Source organism: Periophthalmus magnuspinnatus, chromosome 8 (genome assembly GCF_009829125.3).
Source record: "Periophthalmus magnuspinnatus isolate fPerMag1 chromosome 8, fPerMag1.2.pri, whole genome shotgun sequence".
In the NCBI taxonomy this organism is placed as follows: Eukaryota; Metazoa; Chordata; class Actinopteri; order Gobiiformes; family Gobiidae; genus Periophthalmus; species Periophthalmus magnuspinnatus.
The window spans coordinates 6,397,815-6,410,131 of record NC_047133.1 but is presented as its reverse complement, the minus strand read 5'-3'; the positions used below and the strand labels follow the sequence as shown (position 1 = coordinate 6,410,131).

Here is a 12,317-nt window from a genome sequence, read left to right as displayed (position 1 = left end):
CACATTTACACAACGCCCCCTGGAGGTCTGGACTCAAGTCACTTTGGACATAAATAAAATATTAAACACACGTCCTGCATCTGAAAAGTTCCTGGGTCTCACTAAACATTTCCTCTTTTTTAACATCCAAATATTTAACTTTTTTTTTTTATTTAATCTGTTTTCGAGCTCACAACACTGTTCCACCTTGTGATGTCATCAGATGGTACTCCAGAAGCGCTTCATTAACATTAGGCTAAATCTCAGCAAATGTTTTTAGCCTGACTCAGACTGTTCCACTCCTTAGTCACCAGCAGAGGGGAGTAGTGGCACATTTTCTTCATTTTTTACTGATGTTTCAGCAGTGCTCACAGTGTTTTTAAAATCAAAATGTTTCATATTTTACTTCTAAGGGGTATTATGGGAAAACAACATATTAACATGTTTTATAAGTCTCACTTTTGTTTTTGATGCTCCGAGTCTCCCCTCCCTTTGCTCTCTGTGCAAAGTCACTCCCCCTTCAGAGCGCTATCACAACACCCGCAATATCCCACCAATGAAACTACCGCACATCACATCAGGTTTGTCAAGTTGCTGTATAGTTTGTGTCATGTTTTTGTACATTTATGGAGAATTGTTGTGTGGGAGCATGGGTGACAGGTTTGTGGGCAGAGTCTTGTACAGGTTCCTAGGGCTAACTGTAAAGAGGGTTCAAATAGGGCTCAAGAGAGATCTCTAGATTACTCAAACATGCATGGATGACCTCTAATAGCTCTTCAGACATGTTTTTGATAACAGAACAAACTTTAAAAAAAAACTATTTTACAGAATACCCACTCTTTAACAGGGCTGAATGTGAGACCTAGGGGCATCATGAACCATGTCAGCTGTAAACAGGGGGCAGTTTCTCCTCCCTTAGGGGCTGGACTTTGTTAACTCAAAGTAGGATAAATCCCAGTGTTTTAAACCAGTTCCACCAACTGTAAAAAGTCTGGAGCTGAAAACACCTTGACTATTCATTTCAAAAGCAGTCAGGAGCACGGCTGAAACGTCTCTACACTGACCTCTCCTGGACAATGAGGGATTACACCGCCTCGTTTAAATATTAGTATTTGTGAATCATAACATTTAGTGCATTGGTCTCATTCAAATGTATTCAAAACGTGCTGATCTTTTGAGTCAATTCTCATTACATTTTAGTTTCAGGATGCAGCCATTTTGTTTCATATTTTCATCTTTTTTAAAAACATGTTGCATTATTTATTTCATTCATAACACATGTGCAGCTCAAGAGAATTTTTGACTTGACAAAAGTGCTCATTTAAATGTGTTAAATACCGCTTTATCTTTTTCATTTTCTTTCAGTAACGTCACAAAAACATGCAAAGTGTGTGCATAACCGTAACACATGCTGTTTTCAAAAGGTTAATATTTGTGACCAAAACAAATTCGAAACTTGGAAGTGAATTTTTTGCACAGATGAGACCCTCAAAGCCTGACACAAGACGCAGGTGAAACTCACACCTGTTCTCAAGGGGTTTTTTTTTAGTTTGTTTTTTGGAGCAGCAGCGGTTGAGTCCAGACCTCTCTAAAACTACGAGGTAAAACGGTCCAAAACAAAGTCCAAAATCTAAAAAAATAACTGTCTAAAACTCAAAATATCCAAAGACATTCACACTTTCCTCTCAGTCACTCAATAAATAAAACTAACACTGGAACAGGACCCGAGCCAGGTCTACAGAGGGAGCAGGGACTAGTTTAGACCGGGTCTAGACCGCAACTCAACTGAAACAAGGCAGTGACCTAAAGCAGTGACCAAACTAGGTCTAAACCAAGTCTAACCCAGAACAAATCGAGGACTAAACCATGAACTGAACCAGGACTGGATTAACCTGGGATGAACCCAGGTCTAAACCCAGGTCTAAACCCAGGTCTAAACCCAGGTCTAAACCCAGGTCTAAACCCAGGTCTAAACCCAGGTCTAAACCCAGGTCTAAACCCAGGTCTAAACCCAGGTCTAAACCCAGGTCTAAACCCAGGTCTAAACTCTCTGACAATAAGTCTCTTAATAGAAACCAGGTCTAAGGCCAGGTCTAAGGCCAGGTCTAAGGCCAGGTCTAAGGCCAGGTCTAAGGCCAGGTCTAAGGCCAGGTCTAAGGCCAGGTCTAAGGCCAGGTCTAAGGCCAGGTCTAAGGCCAGGTCTAAAACAAAGCCTAAACCAGGTCTAAACCAGGTCTAAACCAGGTCTAAACCAGGTCTAAACCAGGTCTAAACCAGGTCTAAACCAGGTCTAAACCAGGTCTAAACCAGGTCTAAACTCTCTGACAATAAGTCTCTTAATAGAAACCTCTTCATATTTTACACATTTTTAGCTCCCAAAATCCTGGATTATTTTTTAAACTCTTGGATCCTGTAGTTTTGGCCTCTCTCTCTGCAGTCTCAAAACACGTAAAAAATACAACAAAATTCAACAAAATTCAGTGAGATATCTGAAAAAACAGGGAACGAAGCAGGAAGCGTGAGGCTGCTACATGTGGACATCAAACATTATTATTATTATTATTTTGAAGAGTTCGGACACAGTGAGATTTGAGTCGAGGAAAAACCTTGGCGTTTGAATCCTGAAGTTCATCAACCGGCCGCGTCTGCACCAAATGTTTAAAAAACAGAAAGTAAAATGGCTCTCACGGGTAATTTCACCATCTTAGTTGGAGAAATATGGCACTTTTGAGGTTAGTGAGTTATACAATCCAGCTCTGGTGTTTTTGTGAATTAAAAGTAGTGAAATCAAGTCTAAATTTGAACCACAGTCTATATAAAAAAGTGAACTGAGTGAGGTCACCCACGTTTGGCTCCAGTCCAATGAAGCTCATCAAAGCTAGCAGTTATTGCTGCAACCAGGGATTTGGATATTTGGAAACCGAAGTCCAAAACCAAAGAGCCAATCAGGGGCAAGGGTGTTAAAAGGTAATCCACCTTCCCTCCTTAATCAGACAGCAACCAAACCCGTTGCTAACTCAGGAGGAATCTCAGAGAAAGAAGGTCCCTGATTAATCAGTTATTAATGTTCATATCTTGATTTGAGAACAAAAGAGTGGGAAAAAAACAGGATCATGTAGAGCGAATAAATACAAAACTCTTAGGGGCCACAATTTTTCAATAGAAAGTGAATTGCAACCAGAGCTCGAAGGAAACACTTCATGATTATGCTCACTTCCAGTTTGAATGTGGCAGCTAGCATGTTAGCTAGTACGTTATGTCCATTTATATATATAGTCTATGAGTTGAATACATGAATTTGGAGCGAGATATTTTTGAAAAGGATAGGATAGATAAAATCTGTTGTTGTTTGAAATGTTTCATCCATTTTGTAACTTAAAGAGGTTAGTTTTTGGTGCGGACACGGCGAGCGGTTTTCCGAGGAGGAGTATTGCACAAAACTGGAATGACGTCAAAACTCAAACTATCTACCAAAAAGACAACAAAAACTCCTTAAAAATTTTTACAGCGAAAACGCCAACGAGGTTTGTACCGAGACTTTGAATAAGCAGCGATTCTCTGTACAACAGCACCAGGAGTCCGACCCGGAACTGGACCGGGACTAGACCAGGACTAGCCCGGAAATGGACCACACCTAGATCAGGCCTGGACCGGGACTGGACCGGACTGGACCAACGAGATTGGGACTGGACCATAACTAATCCTAGTCTAAAATTAGTCTGGACCAGTTCCTGGCCTGGACTATCCTCTGTGTGAGCCTGGAAAAAACAACATAAACCAGATTTAAACCAGGTCTAAAGTGGCGTCTGGGGTCGGAATAAATCAGATCTAAAGCCAGATATAAACCAGAACCACGGAAAGACCAGAACTAAACCTGGTCTAAAAGCAGTTATAAACCAGGACCAAGACTAAATCTGGACTAAATTTGGTCTGTTCCAGGCTCCAGGGTCCAGTGGGTATGTGGGTTTTGGGAGGGGTCTGTACAAGGACCCACAGTGGACCCATGGGACTGGTTCTGATCCTGGGCCTAGTCTTGGTCCTGGTCCGGACTCAGATCCACAGCAGCAGAGCTCATCTCTCCTCTTTACGAGAGACTTTTGACGAATGCCATGCCGTAGACCTGAAAGACAGAGAGAGAAGGTTGAGACAGAGGGAGGGCATCTGACATGTCTGATTTGATATACAGTGGCTTTAATTTAAGTCTAAAGATTGCATTTCATAATGAAGTAGTGTGTCTACAGGTTCTAGGTTAATGTACATAACCAAACAGCAAGTTTAGTGGAGTTTAAGTCCCATCATTGCCGCTTCCAGTTGTAAATGGCTGATATTGTGACAGACAGAAGCTGTTAAATTTGGCCAGGTGACAGTGTTTTTTAGCTGTTAACTTTATCTTCTTCACAGAGCACACACTCTTCAACTGATCTGTGCGGAGTCTTTGGTCTGTGCCCCCATAAGGCCTGGAGGATGACCCCCCCCATACCCCTTCATATCTCCTGGGAAAGGATCTTCATAATTCCTGGGAGAGGACCCCCATAACCCCTGGAGGAGAACCCCCATAGCCCCTGGAAGAGGATCTCCATACCCCTTCATATCCGCTGGAGGAGAACCTCCATACCTGCTGGGGGAGGACTCCTATACCCCTCCCTACCCCGTGGGGGAGAACATCCATGCCCCTCCATACCCTCTGGGAAAGGATGCTCATACCCCTCCATACCACCTGGGGGACGACCGCCCATACCCTCTGGAAGAGGACCTCCATACCCCCTGGGGGAGAACATCCATACCCTTCCATACCCTCTTGTGGGAGAATGCTCATGCTCCTCCATACCCCTCCATACCCCCTGGGGGAGGACATCCATACCTCTATACCCTATACCCCCTGGTGGACACAGGTCACATGCAGGTAGAATATTTCATCAGACACAACTCTGAATCACACTCAGCTGCCGGTTGTACCTGATGAAGGTCTTAAAGGCGGCACTCTGGGGGTTGATGCACAGAGGGACTCTCTTTCCCTGCTGATGCTCTGTGATGAAGCGATGGATCAGCTCTGAGGAGCAACACACACCTTTAGCAACCACAACAATGGGAGGGCATCTGACACACAGGCATACAGGAGGCCACACGGGGAGCTGGGAGGGCATCAGGCTTACCTTTGCCTTGCCACACTGACAGAAGGCTGTTCTCGTAGCTGTGACTGAAAGGGCGCTCGGCCACAGGCTCAAAGTCTCTGGTGTAGACGCGCCCGCTGGGCACAGAGTAACAGCACTGGCACATACACGTATGGTACCTCAAACGGCCCTCGTCCAGGTACGGGTGAGACAGGGCATCTGAGCCAGAGATACGTTTTGACTGAGAGGAGAGAGAGGGGAGAGAGAGGGGAAAGAGGGAAAAGAGGGGAGAGAAAGGGGAAGAAAGAGAGAGGCGAGAGGGGAGAGAGAGGAGGGAAGGGAGATAGGAAAGAGGGGAGAGAGGAAAGAGACATTAACATTAGAGTTATAAAGGCCCCAGCCCTCCATTTGAAATTATGACATCATCACATGAATGCAACCAACTGGAAACTGGGATAAAGCCGATCTCTGGGCCTGAGCCCGCCTCTGGGCCTGAGCCCGCCTCTGGGCCTGAGCCCGCCTCTGGGCCTGAGCCCGCCTCTGGGCCTGAGCCCGCCTCTGGGCCTGAGCCTTTCACCACCACAGAAATTATTTCATTCCGGATAACCCAATCACATTTTGGTATTTAACATTTGTATCTGTATAAGGTTTACATTTCTTAGCCTGCAGTTTAGCATTAGCCATAATGTAATGTATAAGAGTACAGTGTGTGTGTGTGTGCGCATGTGTGTATATGTCAGTGTGTGTTTATATGTGTACGTATGAGTGTGTGTGTGTGCGTGCGTGCATATATTTGTGTGTGTATATATGTGTATGTAGTGTGTACATGTGTGAATGTGTATGTGTGTATATGTATATGTGTGAGTTTTATATACGTGTGTGTGCATGGTACTGACCGGGTCAAACACGAGCATTCGACAGAGCAGGTGGATGGCCTCATGAGTGGCTCCGTCAGAGAGCATATAGAGCACAGACAGAGACGGCTGCAGAGACACAGACACGCGAGACATTCAGCCAGAACAGTATATACTGAACAGACATATACAAGGCTGAGATGATGCTCACGGGTTTGTGAGGTCCTCTGAGGATGTGTGCCCGTGCCCCTTCACACGCTGAAGACAGAGCAGAGAGAGGAGGAGTCCCCAGCAAATCTGTGATCAAATCCAACTGAAACACAAGACACGTGAAGAGGAGTGGTCAGAGGAGCTGAGGAGAGGGTCAGAAGATTAGAGAAGAGGGTCAGAGGAGTAGAGGTGCAGAGAAGATGGTCAGAGAAGAGGGTCAGAGGGTCAGAGGAGCAGAAGACGAGAGGAGCAGAAGAGGAGAGGAGCAGAGGAGCAGAGGAGCAGGTCAGAGGAGCAGACGGTGGAGATGACACAGAGGATGCCCTGATGATACAGAGGATGCTCAGACCTGCTGTATGGGACTCTGAGCTTGGAACAGGATCCTTCTCCCCAGCAGTTCGGCAAAGATGCACCCCACAGACCAGACATCGATGGCGGATCCGTAGTGCCTGCAGCCCATCAGGACCTCTGGAGCTCTGTAGTACTGAGTCACAACCTCCTGGGTCATGTGACGAGACGGGTCAGGCTCCTCCACACGAGCCAGGCCGAAGTCACAGATCTGAGCAGGGACAAATACATGATTTGTGAAAAATATCAAACTGGGAATTTGCTGACAAGTATTGTGACTATGATTTGCGATTTATGTTTTAATAACAGGATTCTGTTCCAAGTTCACATTTTAAACAAGCACTGACAAAAAGACTAAAATCTGAACTGACAAACTAATACAAGTATCACATTTCACAACATGTTTGTACAGATCTACAGAACTACAGATAGACACACAGGGAGGATATCTGACACATGGGGAGGGCATCTGACGCACACGGGGAGGGCATCTGACACACAAGAGGAGGGCATCTGACACACACAGGGAGGGCATCTGACACACACGGGGAGGGCATCTGACACACAAGAGGAGGGCATCTGACACACAAGAGGAGGGCATCTGACACACACAGGGAGGGCATCTGACACACACAGGGAGGGCATCTGACATACAAGTTCATATAATATGGTCCCTCTGTCACCCTGTTCTAATGTAATGAAATGTCCGACAGTGGGTCATTAACCCTGTTTTAAAGTGATGAGTAAATGTTCCACAGTAGGGCTTTAACCCTGTTCTAATTTGATGAAAAGCATTTTGAGGGCTCACTGCTGTGTACATTATGTCTGAATTCCTTTGACTGAGCTGTTGTGGTCTCACCTTAAGCAGACAGTTGCTGTTGACCAGCAGGTTGCCAGGTTTGATGTCCCTGTGTAGGATTCCAGCAGAGTGGAGGTACTTCAGACCTAGAATCAGTAGAAGTAGCTGTAGTAGAGGTGGTAGTAGTGACATTAATGCCCCCCACTAGCAACCAGAGCTACATCATCACTTCGTTCCGCCTGACCCAAATATAATAAAAGTAGCAGCAGTAGTATTAGTAGTAGTAGTGCTAGTATGTAGTACCTCTGAGGATCTGGTAGAGGAAGACCTTGATGTGGTCAGTGGTCAGAGGCTGAGGGGAGACGATGACTTTATGGAGGTCGCTCTGCATCAGTTCAGTGATCACATATCTGACCTCAGTCAAAGGAAATACTCCAAATACACACAAAAAAACAGCAAAGACAACATAGTCCTGGTTCACTCCTTGTTCAAGTCCTGGTTCTAGTCCTCACCCTGTCCCCGACTCAGTCCCAGTTCTTGAGTGTGGAAGGATACATTTCCTCGAAGCAGTCGATCTGAGGAGGCTGCAAAATGTCCAATGCCGACAGCACCTGAAGAACAAGAACAACCAAGGTTAAACCAGAATTAAGCCAGGACTAAATGAGGACTAAGGCAGGACTAAGGCAGGACCTACAACAGGACTAAGCCCAGGACTAAGCCCAGGACAAAACCCAGGACTAAACACGGAACTAAGGTAGGACTAAGGCAGGAACAAACCCAGGACTACAGCAGACTAAACCCAGGACTGAACCCAGGACTGAACCCAGGACTACAGCAGGACTACAGCAGGACTACAGCAGGACTACAGCAGGACTACAGCAGGACTGACGTTGTCATGTTTGAAGAAGCAGAGCATCCTCAGTTCTCTGAACACTCGTTTACAGGAGACCAGGTTCTGGAAGACATTTGGCATCTTCTTCAGAGCCACTTTTCGGCCGTCACGTGGATCTGTCACTGACCTGCAGGAAGAACACAAACACAAGGATAAGGGAACACTGTACTGTTATATTCTATATATATGCTATACAAATGAATCAGTTAGACTTATTCATCCACAGGGAAATAACTTTACAATTCGATAACAGAATTCAAACTTCAAAATAATTACAGCAGCAAAAAGTAGGGATGCACCGATACCAGTATCGATAACAGGTGCCAGTACTCAAATGTACATGTCAGTGGGCTGCCGATACCAAGATCCGAAACTGTAACTGCACTGCGTCTTATTTGACACTCACAGCTCATCTCCCGAGCGTCTCTGAGCAGAGGTGACCATAAAGAAGCACATTAGCTGTTGTGCACATTAAGCTCAGCTTTAATCACATGCGAATGCCAAATGAACTGTAAAATAATTTTGGACTCTAAGGGTTTTTATATTTCACAGCAGATATCAGCACAGTGCTTGTATTTGCAATGGTTGCATGCTAACGTTGGTAAGTGATGCTGGCGGTTATTTGTTTGTTCATGCACTGTAACTTGTAATTGACAAACAAATGTTAGCGACTGAACAGAGCAGGTTCAGAGCTTTTAAAAATATTTCTAAAAAAATAGCATGTCCATATTAGTCAAACTGTGGCCTCAGAAATGAGTTTGATTTAACACTATAATCGAACCCTTGTAAAAAAAAAAAAATGTCTGGTATTGACACTCAGTATCGGCAAGTACTCAAAATGAAGTACTCATACGGAAAAGGTGGTATCAGTGCATCCCTAAGAAAAATAACAGTACAAACAGTAGAATAAACTATTATTACACTCAGAGTCTCATCCTGTCTCTGTTAGTCACATTCTGGTTGTATCAGAGTCACCCTGGGGCAGACTGATGGTGATGTGGCTGCTGTTCTGCACCTACAGCCTCTGGCCAAACACAGTGGTTCAAATGTTTTAGTTATTATCAAATAAAGGGAATATTTTAAACTGAATTTTGATACTAAGGAACAGACTCCATTCTCAATACTGATTTCAATACCACGATGATAGTAAAAACACTCTTTCTTTGGACAATAGAATGTGATTTTCAATATTAATAGTACTTTCTATTATATTTCCATGTGGCCTTACATCTAAAACATCCCTCAGTCATCCAGGTAAGTTCCATAGTGGTCCATGAGCGTACACTAGTCTATGTGGTCTTATACTTGTTCTGATACAGTTCAAAATCTAAAGCTAGTCAGGAAAAGTTCATTTCTGTCCTGTCAATGGGACTTTTTTAGTATCAATTCCTGCCAAAAAATAAATATCTAGTTTTGATACCAGTCTTAATATCGATTAGTATCTGATTTTTGATACTTTTGAATTGACAACATTACCCACCACACGACTCCGAATGCTCCGTATCCAATGGGTCTGTCAGGCTCCATCTCGGCTGGGCTCGGGACCTCACTGGCCGGGTTGGTGTAGGGCTGTGGTACTGCCGCCCCTCCTCCACCCGCGCTGCCCCCCAGAGAAGTGGGGTGTCTGGGGGTAGGAGCCGGAGCCGTGGACCCCGTGAGACTAGAGGTCAGAGTGGAGGCAGGTGCGGCGCATGAAGAGTTAACACAGAAGAACTTTGGACCCAGATCCGAACCAGGAAACATGTCGACGGGCTGACGAGGAGCGCCGCTGTGGAACGCCATGCTCCAACGCACCTCCACAGAAGCACTGGGAGAGTGGAGAGAAGGAGGAAGAGAGGGTAGAAGGAGGGAGTGGGAGAGAGGATAGAAAGAGGGAGAGGAGGAGAGAGGTAGAAGAAGGAAGAGAAGTAGAAGGACAGAGGGAAGGAAAGGGGGAGAGAAGGAGAGAGAGGTAGAAGGCGAGAGAGGGGAGAAGAGAGAAGGAGGGAGAGATTTATGGTTAATATCTGTTTGATTACTGGGCCTATCCACATGAAACAAAAACTGGCCCAAAGTTCAGCGCCTTCTCTGTCAGCTTAAATAAACAAAAGGGAAAATTATTTTATCTCCATCACCTCAAATAGTGGTGATATTAATCGCTCACAAGGGTGTAGCTCACTTTGTAGAACATTAGCCACTAAATTAGGTTTTGTATAGATTCTGAGAAGATGCACAGGGATTTTCATGTGGTAATACAGCATGGGCTCCACTGTTTGTTTGTTTTTAATTCATACACCTTCACTAGAATCATTTGGATGATTTCAGCTCTGGAATTTCCCATCTCCACTGAACTAAAGCTAAAAGGAGCTGTTAACTGGAAACTATCACTCAACTATATCACAAGGTGAAACAGAGCATTCTGAGCTTTGGAGATGTAGATAGACTAATGATAAAGGGTTACTCAATCAAGTGTGAATGAAACAAAACAAATCTCCATGTTTTTGAGGTGAGCTTTAAGTCCTGTTATAACACTGTGACCTCTACAAGTACATTTCTCATAATATAAGACCTAATACGTAATATAAACAGTATCACATTATTGTTATTACCATCAATAACAAGCTGCTTACCTGCTGTTGGTCTAGTTCCGATCCGTTACCCTTCAAGCTCCAGTAAAACTCATCCAGGAGAACCAGGGCAGAGGGGGGTCCTGCTCAGTCCCACGGCCGAGGATAAGCTACTGCAGCCCGGCCACAGAGAGGAGGATCACCGCGGTGTGCATGCCCCCTCTCCCCGAGCCTCTGACCGTATCACCAGGCGATTTCAGACTGATAAAACCCTTCAAACACTTCAACCTCTTGGAAATGCGTAAAAAGTTTCAATAGTCTTCATAAAAACCAAATTAAAACTGCGCTTCGAGCCTGGCCTTTAAAATGTCCACTTTTATCATACAAGTTATCTTTGTTTGTAGCAGCAGCTGTGTGCCCAGTCCGCAGAGAACTCGCTATTTTACAGCTTAAAACATAAATTAAACAGAAACCACTTCAGATTTGGCCGTAAATAAGCTCACGACAGCCGTAAAAACAAATTTAGTTAAATAAAAATTAATGTTATTAGATAAATCTTTCGTAAAAGCTGCTTCGAGAGTGTTAGCTTCGATGCTAACCAGCTGTTGGTGCTAGTCGGCAGAGTTAACCCGCTGATGCCGCTGACCCAGATACAGCTCCAGCCGCTGCAGTGACCTACATATGCCGCTGAATGTCCCGCTAAATGTCCCCCCGAGCGCAGGTTTTGGCTTCTTTTAGCATCACAAAAGTGCAAAACGGGCACGGTCAATCGGGGGTCTTTATGGCACAGATCAGCGGTAGATAATCTCCACAGAATCCTTGGTTTGGAGCTCGTCAGCGGATTGTTAGCCTGTTAGCTCCGAGGCTAGCCCCACTCATTAGCCGCTTTTATCGCGTTAAATCCCCCGTTAATCGTGTCTTTTTGGTTTATTCGTCACGGTTCTGGGTCGGACGCTCCACCAGCGGTCTCCCGGTGCTGGATGCCCGTGCAGTCCGGGTGATTTGCGGTGTCTCTGGCCCCTTTTTGGCAGAGGGAGCCGGGGCTAACAGGCTAACGGCGGCGGAGGAGGAGCTGCCGAGGCTGGGTGGGGGAGGGTTAATGGCAGCGGCTGTAAACAATGCTGCTCCCGCACGTCCATGCACCATACGCGGCTCCGTGCACGTCTGCAGAGCCCCGGAGCATGGGGGAGCCTGGGGGCGCCTGGAGGAGCCTGGAGAGGGGACCAAAGGGGAGCAGAATGTACCTATGTCCCGCTGTACTCTGCAAAAGTGACTGTACCCATATACTCAAAGTTGCAAGAAGATACATTTTCCCTGCATAACTTTCTGTCCTTATTGTAGCCTATTCATGTGACACTGTACATGGAAGCTTATGATGCAGCCACAGCTGTGTCTCATTTTATTCCCAATTAAAGCTGCACTAAATCATTTTTCTAGTGGGGGATCTACCATCTTTTTGACTCCATGGGCGTGTTATTGCTTTGCTTGGAATGTTCCACAGTATGGTATTTTATTTGATTTTTAAATTATGGTGCTCTAAAATATTTTGAAAGACATGTATGCTTACTGTGAGTGGAG

At 45.2% G+C, this 12,317-nt stretch overlaps 1 protein-coding gene across 1 annotated transcript; it reads right to left on the bottom strand.

Annotated features, from left to right (window-relative positions):
* Positions 1 to 2,169: 2,169 nt before the first annotated feature.
* On the bottom strand, positions 2,170 to 11,832 carry nlk1 (nemo-like kinase, type 1). Its single transcript, XM_033970484.2, has 12 exons — positions 10,803 to 11,832; positions 9,674 to 10,000; positions 8,191 to 8,320; positions 7,857 to 7,912; positions 7,605 to 7,711; positions 7,362 to 7,447; positions 6,504 to 6,713; positions 6,156 to 6,257; positions 5,987 to 6,073; positions 5,133 to 5,331; positions 4,936 to 5,029; positions 2,170 to 4,099 (listed from the first exon to the last, which is right to left on the bottom strand). The coding sequence occupies exons 2-12, from the start codon at positions 9,973 to 9,975 to the stop codon at positions 4,051 to 4,053; spliced, it is 1,422 nt and encodes a 473-aa protein (XP_033826375.1). The 5' UTR covers positions 9,976 to 10,000; positions 10,803 to 11,832; the 3' UTR covers positions 2,170 to 4,050.
* Positions 11,833 to 12,317: the final 485 nt, after the last annotated feature.